Below are 14,964 nucleotides of genomic sequence, written 5' to 3' on the forward strand. Positions count from 1 at the left end.
ACTCAAGGTCTTCAAAAAGATCTTGGTCATCTCTTTCTCTTCTAGCGGGGGCACTATCTGTGCTGCTACCTCTCGCAACCCCTGGGCGTACTCTTTGAACGTTTCCTTGTCCTTCTGGGACATGACTCTCAATTGATCCCTATCGGGAGCCATATCCATGTTGTACTTGTATTGCTTGACGAAGGCCTCGCCAAGGTCGTTGAAGGATCGGATGTTTGCACTGTCATAACCCATGTACCAACGTAGGGCAGCACCAGACAAATTGTCCTGAAAGTAGTGGATGAGCAATTGGTCATTGTCGGTCTGAGTCGACATTTTCCTGGCATACATGACCAGGTGGCTGAGAGGACAAGTATTTCCCTTGTATTTTTCAAAGTCAGGGACCTTGAATTTCACAGGGATCTTCACATTAGGGACCAGACAGAGTTCAGCAGCAGACTTCCCGAAAAGATCTTTTCCTCTGAGAGTTTTCAATTCCTTCGGAGTTCAAGAAATTGATTGTTCATAGCGTCCATCTTCTCATAGACATCTGGGCCCTCAGATGGCTCAGAATGATAGATGGTGTCGTCTACTCTGGGCATAGTATGCACGATAGGAGGAGGAACAACAAGGACCGGGCTAGATGCCGGCAGAGAAGCAAAGGTGGGTGCAGGACCCTCAGGCATGAAGTTGGGAGGCATCCCCCACGGAAATCTGGATGGCATGGCCGTTGGAACAAAGTGTGCGCTGGCCGCAGGCACAGTTGAAGAGACAATCTCGGAGATGACTGTCCTCTGGGGAGGAGTTGAAGATGTCGGAGAAGACTGGATCTGGGCAACCATGAATGACTCCATCAGGGCAGTCAATCTGGCTACTTCTTCCTTCAGCTCGCAGTTCTCTTGTTCCAAATGATCCATCAGTCTTGAAATGTTGGCTTTGGTGTAGTACCGGTGAGTCAGCTTGTCTTCAAAATAAATGAAGAACACAAAGTTAGACCATAGAACAAGAAGCCTAGAGCAAAACCTGCTGATGCACATGATGCATGCAGTGCACATGATTTAATTTTTATATCAGAGGAACTTTTAGAGTTCTATTTGCAAATATTGGAAATATTAAACATTTATCACATATGGAAATATCTCATCAATAATATCTGGAAAGTATTTTTACACCAAAGAAGTACAATCTTGGTAACCAAATACAAGAGGAAAGGAAGATGAACATCCTATGGAACCCTAGAAGCAATCATCTAAAGCTCTGGACACAGGAAGATAAGATGCACGAAGCCTCTTCACCTCTCTCTCATAGGCTGCCTCCATGTCTGCCTTCTCTTTGGCGAGTCGATCATACTTCCTCTTCCAAAACTTGGAAGACCGAGGAAGTAGAGAAGTCCATGCATCATCAGGATCATCTATGACCTGATGCTCGAGGAACTCTATCAAAGCATCCTTCTCCTTGATCTACTGAAGCAACTCCTCTCGTTGACGGATCCAAGCACGGGAACGGTCTTCGTCTCTCAAATCCTCTACTCCTTGGTCAGGGAGGGTTGAAGGCCCAGCCACAACCAACGGTGTAGGTCTTGGATATTTGTAAGGCATCAAATACTCGGAAGCTCTCCTCCTCACCCAAGAAGTATAAGGCTCTAAAGCGATACAATCCTTCGGACCTAGCTCCTTCCTTCCTTTCTTATGGATCTTGCGCCAAGCGCGGACCATCCTGCCCTTAGAGTCTTGGGGATCTTTACCCTCCTGAAAGAATACACCCTCTAACAGAATGTTATTGGGTTTATCCTTTAGGGGGAACCCAAGCTGATGACGTGCCAAAATAGGGTTGTAGTTAATTCCACCACGTGTACCAAGAAGAGGCACGTTGGAGAATTCACCACAAGAGTCAATAATCTGCACACCATCATATACACGGTTGTACCAAAAGATATCATCATTAGTGAGAGACATAAGTCTCGTGGACCACCGTAGACATCCTTTGTTCTCCTTGAAGGCGACCGTCTGCGGCAAGTGCGAAATAAACCACTTGTACAACAGAGGCAAACAGCACACAATGGTACCACCACCCTTTGCATTCCTCATATGCAAAGAAAAGTAAGTGTCACCCAATAGAGTCGGAACATGATTAAGAGTAGAGAAAATCCTAATAGCGTTCACATCCACAAACTTGTCGATGTTGGGGAATAACACCAGCCCATAGATGAGAAGTACAAATATGGCCTGAAAGGCATCCTCACTCATGGCCTTCCCATACATAGTAGCTTGAGAAATGAGGAACTCAGAAGGGAGACCTTGAACTCCACCTTTGGTAGTCATATGAGCACCGACCAGGGATTCATCTATATGCAACATGTCAGTTATCTCTTGAGATGTAGGAATACTCTCTAAGCCACTGAACGACAACTGGTCTAGAATAGGTATACCCACAAGGTAGGCATACTCCTCAAGCGTGGGAAAAGCTGAAAAAATGTGAAGCAACGGTACAAGGGGTCATAGAATTGCACCAATACACTCATCAATCCTTCGTCCACTTGAGTAGTCAGGACAGATAGAAGCTTCCCAAGATGAGCCTTGAAACCCAAGGGATCTAATACATAGGATGTCAAATTCCTTAGCTCTTTCAAGTCGGGTTGTCTAAAACTGTACTTCTTCGTATTCCTTCTTTGTCTTTCCATGTATGAAAATTTGCAAATAAACCTCTTAAGTTCCTTGAAAATTTTCTCATTATTGATGATATGGATGCAAATGGGTGCATGAATGCAACAATCACACTCAAGGATCAAGCAAAGCACACCAAACAATGGTCATGGGATGGATCATGTCATCCTTAATATCAATAATCCATTTTGGTGGATTATGGTTTACACCTTATAACTCACCCAAGTTCCATTGATATTAAGGACACATGAACGGATCAACCATGAATCAAGGGTTTGTTGCAAATCACGAGCATGGAGTCTCAGTTAAAAACCACCCAAAGGGAGTGTACTAGGGTTTAAACCTGCCAAACATGTTCCACAAGAGGTTCCCATAGTCATCATCCCATCTTTCGGATATTATTGGATAAACGACTACTCGTATTCCAAAAATATTCTCAAGAGAGACTCTTAAGAGTGTAGTATCGCGTAACAATCGTATCAAATCTTACACTTGAACGACTTTCACACTACGTCCTAAGAATAGGCCAAGACGGGCTTGGTAAACTAAGGTCCTTGGCTTCTAAGGTCTATATTGGAAAGAGTAATGTCTAACCACAACTACTTATGTGACATTATTGACCCCAACATGACCTCCACCAAGTGAATGGGCTTGCAAGTCAACTTGCTAAGGAATAACTCCACACAAGTCAACAAGACTATGCCATTCTCCTATCCTAAGTGCACTCGAGTTCGGATATAGAACTCATCTCACAAGTATCACCAAGCATACAAGGAATTAATATTCAAGCAATTCAATCATTACATACAATACAGTAATCCCAAATTGCACAAAAATATGTCACAAAAATAATATACACAACAATACAACAAATATGAAAAGTAGGCAAAACCCACTAGGCAAATGTCCCCAGCAGAGTCTCCACTTTTCTGTAGCGGGGTATTCGTTACCATTAGAGATATTGACTAAATCCAAGGTAAACCATAAAAGTCGAGTCGCCACCGCACTTCTATTTATCCAAAGGAATGGTTAGAAAGCGAACAAAAACCTAAAAGTTTTATCGAATCAAAAACTAGTAAAAATGTCAGAGATCGGGGTAAGGGGGTTGGTTATGCAATGGGAAGGTTTTAAGCACCCAAAACATCCTAGGTATTCCTAGGGAGCCCTTTTCATACTTGTTGTAAGGTAGGTATTTTGTGAAAATTTATTTGTGCAAACATTATTGAAGAGATGAGAAGAGAATATACAGGTTATTTACATTTTTTGTGTTTGGATAGATAAAACCCATTGCCTACGTACCATCTTAAAAAAAAGATTAGGATAAAAACCTCGTAGTCCGGGGTAAAAAATCTCAAAATGAGTTGGTGAATTGATTGGTCCAAAAGCCTTAAGGTCTTTTGCTATCCAAGGGAGAAAACTCAACCTAAAACCACAAATCCACCATGTGAGGATAGCTTCAACATGCTAGTGAGGGGTTAACCCTATAATAAGCATGGAAGACTCATTGTCCATCACTAAGGATATAGGTGAGTATTACATCTACCTCAAGGATAACTTAAACCTAATAGCTAAAGGTTATGAAAAATTTGATTAAGAGGGTGGCCATTGAAACCACAAAAAGATATTTGAATGAGTGGTATTTAGCAATGAAAAGTATTTACAAAAATAGGGTCAAAGTTGATTTAAAGGTTCAATTCAAAATAAGTGTTATGAAAAGAAAGTTTGAAAATCAAAAGCATAAGGCTTAGGTTTCTAATGTTTGAAAAGAAGTGTTAAATGTTTGCACAAAAGTTTTGGCTTGGGTTAGAGTGGAGGGAAGAAGAAGAATGGCTAAAGTCCTAATCATACAAGAGATAAGGGATAAGAAACAAGACCACAAATGGAGTTCCTCTCTTGAGATCATATTGATGATCTAAGTAGCTCCCATCCTTTGGAATATGCAAACAAAATAATTGTAGTCTCAAGCAATCAACACAATCAAACAAGCTTCTTAGGAGATCCTCAATGTATCTTGTATCTTTCACTTTGGATGAACATGGCAATGGTTCTTCAACTTGAGCTCTCATAGAATTCCCTAGCACAAAAAGCACACACATCAAAAGTTCCATGAAGTAAATCAAGAATGGACAATAGTGAGTTTATAGGTTTGATCCTTCTAGTCCTTCTTCAAAATTAAGGTCCTTTTACTCCAATTTGCATAGGGAAAGTCCTAGAAACTAAGTCCATTTGTCCATTTCTTTGCATTTGGTCCACAACAATCAAAACAAAACACAAGCACAATGATATATACACAATTATGTGCTCAAGTGAGCAAAAGGCAAATTGCATTAACATAAACATGTGCTCAAGTGAGCAAAGGGGGAAAAGCAAATGAATAATATGGACAAGAATAGTAAATTGCATAAACGTAAAGAGCAAGAATTAAATGTTAATAGTTAATGGTTAGTGTTAGTAGTTAATGTGCCATAAGGCAAATTTAGCGCTATGTTAAGCAATCGTAATTGGACTTATGTAGAAGTCACAACTATCTGAGGCCGGTCAATAATAATGTAGGCAACAACACAAGTTAGAGGTCTTGATTAGTGAATCAAACTCCAACAACTTGCCATGCCAAAAAGAAGATGAGAAATGATCTTGTATTGATTTAGGTCCTTTGCATGATTTAGAAAGCAATTTATCCTCAATGCAAATCCATTCACTTGATCATTGATCAAGATGAATTAGATTTGAATCAAGGAAGATTAAACCTCCCTAATCAATGCTAACCATCAACCTTTAACTCATTGATCAAAAAAGAAAAGAAGAAGAAGAAGAAGATGAAGAATAGAAATGAAAAATTAAAGTGCATTAAATGAAATGGAATGTACCAATCAACAAATGTTGACCAAAGATATGGAAGATCAAGGTCAAACAATAGAAAACAGAAGCAAGATGAAGATTGGAGGTCAAGAAATAAACAAAATATTTTTGGCATTTTTAATATTTAAAATAAAACTTGAATTAAAATATTAAAGAAATGTCAAACTTCAAATTCACTTCAAATCAACTTTGAAAAGTCCAAGTGAATTATCCCAAGTTCAACAAAGTCAAACAAAGTTTGACAAAAAATTTCAGCATTTTTAAAAGTCAGAAACTATATTAAATCAACTAAAAATGCATGAAAATAACCTAATTGAACTAAAATCTCAAATAAATCTCAAATCAATTAATAAATTGATGAGAATATTTTTCATAGATCTATCATCATTCAAAGAGGTTGAGAAAATATTTTTGTACTTTTTGAATATCAAAAACTATTTAAATTGAATTAAAAATAACCAGAAAAGAGAAAATTATTAAAAAATAGCAAATGATAAAATAAAAAATATTAAAAATCATTTTTAGAAACTAGGGATTAAAAGAGAAATAATGCAATTGGTCCCATAATTTTTGGACCAATAATAAGAGAGATATGAATTTTAGAAAATGAAATGGAATTAAAAAATTAAATGGAAATAAAAATCAGAAATAAAAATAATTGAAAAGCGTGAGCCCTTGGATCTGAGCTCATTAATTGAGCTGGCAGATCCAAGCATCCACAAGCGCGCGCCCAACGTGTTCCTCAGTCAACTGAACCACATGGCGTATTAAAATAAGTCATAAGTTTGGACAACCAGGATTAGATCTGGAAATGAAAATGGAGGGCCACGATTGGATCTGGAGACCAGACGATGGCCAACGCCACCGTCTTCTCTGGCTAGCTCCGGTGAGAGCTCAAAAATTGCAGAAGAGCAAATGTGCACCAAAACGCACGATCCAGGTACCAAATGAAAGGTGGAGTGATGTACATCACTCCTATGCCACTCAATTCCACTCTAGATTCCTATTGAGAGAGAAATCAGAGATGGAACTTTGGTGGTGTTCAATTGAACTTGCTTGATTTCAAAAATTAAGAACACAACAACGATGCCTCTATGCAGAGGACTTCAGACAACACAAAATCAAGACAAATAGAATAATGTATAGGCTGCTTCGAAGCAAAATGCAGTTGAGCAAAACCTTTGAATTGTGAAGAAATGAGTCACGATCTCTGATTCCTTTTGCAAACAGAAGCTTCTATGGATCAAATGAAGAAGGTTTAGGAACTATAGATCTTAAAATTCAATCGATGCAATTGAATTTCAAATCTGAATTTTTTGAAAGCAAGTGAAAAGTTCCTTTGGTGAGGGTGTGGATTCAATTGAGCAGAGGTTTAGGCGCCATTAGGTTGAGGAATGAGAGCTCACATGCCATGTATTTATAGCCAAAGCCATCTGAAAGTGCATGAACAAAGTGTGCATGGGAGAAGAGGGCCTCCATGCATGGGCCTATACAGACGCATGGAGGGCCCAATTCTGATTGGAATTGATTGCTATACATCACCAAATGTGAATTAGACGTGCAGAAATGATATCACCCCCTCATGCAATGTGTTCGAAATGAATTTCACAAAATGCACTATAATGTTCTCCTCTTCGAAAATGATACTTCCACAATTGAAACATAGGCTTATGGGTAATGGTTGGAAAGCTTGTTGCATAAGGAACAAATGTCATGTTGAGAAAAAATTCATTTGGTCCTTTGAAATTAATGAAATTTGAGCTTGAAGTGTAGGGTACAAAACATGCATATGTGAAATTTCCAAATTTGGCCAATGTTCAAGCCCCTCTGTCTCAATGATAAAAGCTCCAAATGATGAAATATTCAACATGAAAGTTGTAGATATTTTCAAGAAAATCAATTTGGACTTAAATTTTGCATCATTTGGATTTTTTATGAAGAAGTTATGGGCACTTGAAGTTGGACTTTTTCACATTTCAATGCATTTGGCCCAAAGTGACCTATAATGTTTTGCATTATCACATGTATTTCTTTTGAGATATTGAAATTTTGCTCAACATATCATTTTAATTAGACACAATAATATTTCCAATTCATTAAGTCTCACCTCAAAATCATGAAAAATGAATGAGTTATGTTCTTGGGAAGTTGACCCAAAATTAGGGTTTCAGTCAAAATGACCTATAATGTCTTGGAATGGATGATGACCTTCCAAACTTCAAATCAATTTTTGATGAACATGAAAGTTGTTCATATTGTTCTTAATAACATTTTTTATCTTGGGATCATCTCCATTTTACCAACACATAAAACGTTAGGTCTCAGTGTATTTCAAAATAGTTAGATGAATTGACTGATCAACTTCTCAAGTCCACACCTCATATCTTGATGAATTGATGATTGAGGACACTCAAATAAGTTCAAACATGAATGAAATGATGAATTAAAGAACTTCCCTTGATTGTTTTTACCATGGGTTGAGGTTGCTTCATGAGCAAGGCACAGTTGATGGATAGATGAATTAAGGTTTCCTTGGGAAACAAACCTCAAACCCTTTGATTTTCTTTGATCAAAATGATGAATTGAGCTACTTGGGAGGCATATTTGATGGATGAGAGCTTTGGGAACCATTACCATGCTTGCTTTCATCTTCTCTTGACCATGTCATTGCACATAGGATCACCTAGAAGCTTTTAGACCTTGTGACTGCTCAAGCTACAAACAAAAGATGTTAGTGACATATTTTTGTGCTTTTGGTTAGTAAATAAAATGAGAAAAGCAATAATATACAATTCAAGCATGCTTAGTGATCTCAAACCACTCACAAGAGATCCCACCCAAAGGCAAAGGGAACCAAGATGCTTATGATCCTTGAGGCTATGCAAATAACATGTTATGATGCCATGAGGGATCTTAGGGTCAAAATTAGGGTCTTACATGGTGAAAGAGAGATTTTGAGGGGCGGACGAGATAGAGGAGGGGATTGGATATTTTTTCTCTTCTTTCTTTCTATTTCCATTTTTCTTTCTCTCTTTTTCTTTTTCTCACTTTCCATTTTTCCTCCATCTTCAAAAAAACAAAACAACAATATAAATCACTTCCAAATCCATCTCCATAACACCACCACCATCCAACATTATACCGTTGCCACTCTAACACCCAAGCACCGCCAAATTTCTTTTTGATTTGATTTAGAGAGTAAGTAAAAGATAGATTTAAATATCAAATTTATTTTGTTGATTTTTAACGTTGTTGTTTTATTCATCTTGAGAGAAGAGAGAGTTTTGCTAGTTTTTAAGTTTGGTGTTTGTTATTGTAAAAAAAAAAAGAGAAACCAAACAAGGAGGAAGAAAGAAAAAATTTGTTTGACTTTAAAATATGTTTACAGTTGTTTTACGAGTTTGCATTGTTAATCGCTTTATTGTATCCCTCATTCGACAAATTATACCCCCATTCCCATAAAGCGTAATAATTTTACCACTTTCCTTTATTTTTATTGTGTTGGTTGATTGTTAACTCAAGATCCACTTTCAAAAAAGAACAAAAATAATGCTCGATCCAATGTTGAGCCTTTTTCCTAAATCAAATTCAAATTGAATTCAATGTGAGTGCTTGATCCAACATCGAGCATCTCTTCTGATTAAGTCAAAATCTTTTCATAATAAACTTGGAACGCTTGATTCAACATCAAGTCGTTGATGCAAAACCCTTTTCATAATAAACATTAAAAGACAAAGGACCGAGAGATGCACATCTCTTTAGACCCCTTAATAGTTGAAGTTTTCTGAGCACGTCGGATTCCAAACGACTATTAGTCTTTCAAATAAAAATCACATTAAACAAACTTGGAATAAAGGGACAATGGAAGCATGTCCATGTGAATCCCGAGTAAACGCACACTTGGTGCACACCTCTACTCAAATGTTTACTTACCTTTTGCAAAGATCAAATCCAAAGACGACAAGCTCATGGTTCATTATTTCCAGGATAGCCTGACTAGAATGTCTCTTGATTGGTATATGCAGTTGGAGCGCATCAAATGTGTACTTGGGTTGAGTTGGCTGGAGCGTTCGCTAAGCAATACAAATACAACATTGACCTAGCTCCGAACCGCACTTAACTCCAGAGTATGGCCCAAAAAGACAACGAATCCTTCAAGGAATATGCCCATCGTTGGAGGAAATTGGGTGCAACAGTGCATCCACCGCTAGTAGACCGTGAATTGATTGATATCTTTATGAGTACCTTGAAAGTCCGGTACTATGAAAGAATGACCAATAGTGTGTCGTCAGACTTCTCTAACATGGTAATTATGGGCGAAAGAGTGGTGGAAGGTTTAAAGTATGGTAAAATTCAAGGAGGTGCCAGTAGCCAAGTTCGGTTGAAGAAACCTTTCAACGGGTATAAAAAGAATGAGGGTGAGACAAATGTCATCTCCTCTCAGAGAGGGAAAGCAGAACAGAGGGCACCTTCTCCAATGCCTTACTTTCTGTACCTGTATGTAGCAGTTGCACAATACCCTGTTATGCCTTATCCACAAGCTACTCCGGCTCCAGTTTCAGCTCAAGCACATCAGCGTCAAGCTCCTTAACCATGGGTAGTTTCTCATGCAAATCAACAAGCCCACGTTCGAGGATATCAAAATCATCATAGACCTCAAAATAATTTGAAAAGAAGGAATGCTCCTCTGGATCCAATTCCCATGACTTATAGTCAACTTCTACCACATCTTGTTCAAAGCTCGCTGGTGGTCCCCAAATTTCTTAAGCCACCGCCACAACCATTCATGCTTGAGTATGACCCTAATGTCACACGAAGATATCATGTTGGATCAGCAGGGCACTCAACAGAGGACTGCAACGCTTTCAAAGCTAAAGTACAACAGTTGATTGATAAGAAGTACTTAACCATTCACTGAGGGAACCTGTTGGTGAACGGAAACCCCTTGCTTAGATAAATATGAAGACTTCAAGAAGTATCTCTTCAAAACTAATGGATCAGACATGATATAAGCCACCACCACAACCATTCCAATATGAGTATGACCCTAACGTCACAATACGGATATCATGTCGGATCAATAGGGCACTCGATACAGGATTGTAACGCTTTCAAAGATAAAGTACAATAGTTGATTGTCAAGAAGTACTTAACCCTTCAAGGAGTAAACTTGTTGGTCAACGGAAACCCCTTGCTTGGATAAATATGAAGACTTCAAGAAGCATTTCTACAAAGCCAATGATCAGACAAGATAGCTCATCCTTAAAGCATATCATTAGGACACTTTATCATTTGCATTTGTAGTATTTTTCTGCTTGCTAGGTGTTTATTTGCTTTTAAACATTGTCAATTTTAACATTTTCTATCAATTTGGTAGCACTATAATTCTTCATTAGCATGTTTCTTGGTTTCAAACACATTAAATATTACATGCTCTTTATTAAACCTAAGGATCAATTCTCCTCTTTCCACATAAATCAAATCTCTTCCTGTAGCAAGGAAAGGTCTCCCCAATAATAATGGTGTTTCAGCATCTTTTGGCATATCCAAAATGAAAAAATCAATGGGAAATAGTAAATCATCAACCTTTACCAATACATCCTCCAGGACTCCGTAAGGATAAATGATAGATCGATCGACCAGGGTCAAATTCTTTTTCGTAGGTTTTGGCTCCCCACAATTTAATTTTCTTATTATAGACAACGATATCAAATTTATGGTAACCCCTAAATCACAGAGTGCCTGGCCAATTTTAATGAACCTATAGAGCACGGAATCATGAACCTACCTGGATCTATTAATTTAGGTGGTAGTTTGCATTGAATCATAGTACTGCATTCCTCTGCTAGCGCTACATTTTCATCATCCTTCAATTTGCGCTTACCATTCAAAAGCTCTTTCATGAATTTAGCATACATCGACATTTGCTCCAAGGCATCACAAAATGGAACATTGACTTGTAAAGCTGTGAGCATCTCCATGAACTTTTTAAACTGCCCTACTTCCATTTCTCTTTTTTGCTTCTTCTTATTTAAAGAATATAGTGCTTTGATGTAATCTAGTAAATGAGGGTTTGGTTCATTGAGGATTTGGTTTTTTGTTCTCTGAAAAGGTGAATCTTTATCAATAAGTTTATCAAGTGTTTCCCCCTTCTCAAGAGTCTTATTAGAAACCTCATCTTCTGTTGGTGTGGATTTTGGTTCCACAACTTTCTCATTTCTCTTTTCTGTTATTTGTTTATATTTGCTGGGAGCGGAGAGAATTGTGAGGTTCATTAATTCTATTGCGTCACAATTCCCCCTTTCATATGTCATTGATATAATTTGTTGGGATAGGTTAGATATTTTCCCTTTCAGTCTTTTCATTGACTCCTCATGCTTTTCATTTAACGAGTTCTATAACCTATTAATATCCAAGAATTGGCTTTATTTTGTCAACATGAATTGAGTCAGTGTCTCTTCCAACAATGATATCTTGAATTATGTATCTATTTGTGTTGTTCTTAGATTTGAATTCATAGTTATAACTTATACTTCTCCCCTAAGTAGCTCTTCAGCACAATCACCTGAAAAATGCTCTTCCCCACAATTAGTATATAGTAAAAATACTACCTTTTTTGAAGATTCCTATGTTGTACTTGTTATATCCAACTTTTGATTTAGTACTTAGTACTTCCAGCTTGGTGAGAATTTCCTCGCATCCTCCTAAAGTCAATTCACTATAAGATCTATTCTTGGTTTCTAACATGTTCAACCCTCTGGTGTTTACAAAGTTGTACTTATTTAGACTCATCTTCTCTATCATCTCTTTTACACGCGGTTTAGTTAGTGTTCTTATTGTACCTCCCACAGATGCATCTAAAAGCATTCAAACTTGTGCTTGGAAACCCTTTACAAAATTTTGTATTTGTTCCATATTACTCATATTATGAATAGGGCGTTTGCGTATCAATAATTTAAACATCTCACAAGTATCGTAAAGAGATTCGGTCTCTTGTTGTTCGAAATGTGTAATTTCAGCTTTTCTTTCCGTTAACCGTGTTGTAGTAAAGAATCTTTCTAGAAATTTGTCTTCTAATTCTCTCCAAGTTTTAATTACTCCATTTGGAAGACATAATAACCAATCCTTCACTCTACCCACCAACGAGAAGCTGAAAAATTTGTGTTTTACCCGGTCTTGTGTAATATCCTCAGGTTGACACATTGATGTTGTCTCATGAAACCTTGCTAGATGTTCCCATGGTTCACTGGTTATGTTCCCGTCAAATACTTTAATTCTTAAATCTAAAAGCATGACATATTTAATTTTGAAATTTTTAGCATTAGCTAGAAGAAATCCCATAGAAACATGTGATGCATCAGTAGGCCTGCAGTAGTCCCTCATAGTTTGGGCTATTGGCTCTACCATAATAACTTGTCAACAGATGTGCCCTGCATTTTACCAACAAGAAAAAATACCCACACTAGTATTTCTTAACAATAGAAAGTAATAAAGAGAATTTAAATAAATCTTGTAAGAGTAAAAAGAATTTAACACATTTCCAAACGTCGCCTTGTTGAAAAATCAATAATCCACGGCAACGGCGCTAGAAACTTGATGACTTCTCGGCAAATATACCGATAAGGTCGGAGTAATAAAAAGATCGAATCCATAGGGACTGCTTTTAACAAGACAAAATATATGCAATGTATACAAAATATTAAAGGGGGGATGAGGGGTTTCAAGTTTTAATGCAAAAAGTAAATAAGAGATTAAACAAAATTATGAAAGTAGTCAGGTTGTGTTATAGAATCCCCTATTTCTATATTGTTGATGTTTGATGCCTCATATGAATAATTTTATCACTATAACCCCATAGTGAATTAACAAGGCCGTTATAGCCGATCCTTCACAAAATAACTCACTAACCACTACTCTGAGCTTTCTATCCCTATTCCGCCAGCGTAAGCAGGGTTAGGCGATGCACAAAATGTTAATTCCCTATGCCACTACTCGGGGTCTCCTATTGGTATTCAACTAGCATAAGTACAAGAATGCCCTAGGTCCAACACATAGGCTAAGGGTCAGTATTCCATATGTGCCCAAAATCAATTTAAAAGAGTATATCACATAAAAAGCATTAATAACAATAAGCAATTGAATGGCATTATAGATCAAAAGGTCCATACAAAGTCAAATCAACATATTACCCAACAATATTGAAATAAGTTCATCATAACACAACCTAACCTATGGGAGCTTAGCTACTCATAATTCAGATTACAATACCATAATTGATTGATGAAAATAACATATTAATTCCCTTGAATTAATGGCCTCCAATGACTTCAAATTCCCTAAAAATATCCTTTGATGCTCTCCAAATCATGCTTTTCTCTCTAATTTTTGTCACCCTTATCGAAGTGAAAAAATTCCCCTTAAAAAGAGCTCATAAAGCACCTCACGCGTCAACCCCCCCTCCCAGAAAAAGGGACCATCGCGTGCGTGATGACCTATATCACACGATGCAACTTTTATGTCCCTTATCGCGTGCACAATGTTGCATGATGATGCATGCGATTTTTCTCGAAGCTGCACTCTTTTTGCTTCCCTTTTCACCCAAATTTTCACTAAGTCAACAATATTCATACTTAGCTATTTTTTCCTCATTATTTGATCTTTCTTCTTCATTTTGGCTCATCTTTCACTTTTTTTGATCCGACTCTTCAACTAAATTCATGAAATGACGGACTGTTATCAGTTGACATTTTAAATATTATACGAAATAAAATGCATGTTATAATGAGTAGATGATGCAAATGTCTGGTGAATGTATTAATTTATTGAATGAGAAATTATGAATAGATAATCAGATGCAAAGGAATCATTCTTAGATCATTTGCTTCTAATTCTCGATCACAATCCAAATCCTATAAAGATTCAGATGACAACAGTACTCTGGATTATCACCCTCTGGACCTCTGAAGCATGATGAAATGGAATGGGTAATTCACTGATATTGAGAAGACAAGCCTTTTGACTTCTTAATCACCATATGACTGGATGAATGTCATCAAGATCAGATAAAATGCCATAATCCCTGATTTTTCATCTAAATTCTGATGAATGCCTTTGACTGATGTAATGTATGATAAAAATGAGATTATGCTATATTGATGCAAGTAAAAAACTCGAGATAATTTAGGGTATGACAACTGTCCCTATTTAAACATCTTTAATTGCAGGATATGAAGAACTCTTGTCTTCAGATTGTCATGGTGAAAGATAATTTAAATATCAAACAAACCCAAAATTTTCCCTTTTATACAATAGAATGATATGCGTATGGTTATGAATGAATGCACTAGGTTTTAAGAAATACTATTGATTTCTTAATCATCAGATGATGTGAAAGATATGCGATGGGATTCAGAAATGCTTTTGATTTCTTAATTGTTAGATGACAATGATATGAATGTAATGA

The 14,964-nt window shown here is 37.1% G+C and overlaps 1 protein-coding gene across 1 annotated transcript; it reads right to left on the bottom strand.

Moving 5' to 3' along the window:
- Positions 1–10,322: 10,322 nt before the first annotated feature.
- LOC127092322 (uncharacterized) lies at positions 10,323–11,815 on the bottom strand. The gene is made up of 2 exons (XM_051031174.1): positions 11,290–11,815; positions 10,323–10,372 (listed from the first exon to the last, which is right to left on the bottom strand). The coding sequence occupies exons 1-2, from the start codon at positions 11,813–11,815 to the stop codon at positions 10,323–10,325; spliced, it is 576 nt and encodes a 191-aa protein (XP_050887131.1).
- Between the last annotated feature and the right edge of the window lie 3,149 nt (positions 11,816–14,964).

Source organism: Lathyrus oleraceus, chromosome 1, assembly GCF_024323335.1.
Source record: "Lathyrus oleraceus cultivar Zhongwan6 chromosome 1, CAAS_Psat_ZW6_1.0, whole genome shotgun sequence".
In the NCBI taxonomy this organism is placed as follows: domain Eukaryota; kingdom Viridiplantae; phylum Streptophyta; class Magnoliopsida; order Fabales; family Fabaceae; genus Lathyrus; species Lathyrus oleraceus.

Excerpts from the sequence above, each read along its gene's own strand:
- LOC127092322 (XM_051031174.1), bottom strand. The coding sequence starts at position 11,815 with ATGACATATGAAAGGGGGAATTGTGACGCAATAGAATTAATGAACCTC. Across the intron at positions 10,373-11,289 it reads ACCTAAATTAATAGATCCAG|CTTTGAAAGCGTTGCAGTCC; the intron begins GTAGGTTCATGA and ends GTTGTACTTTAG.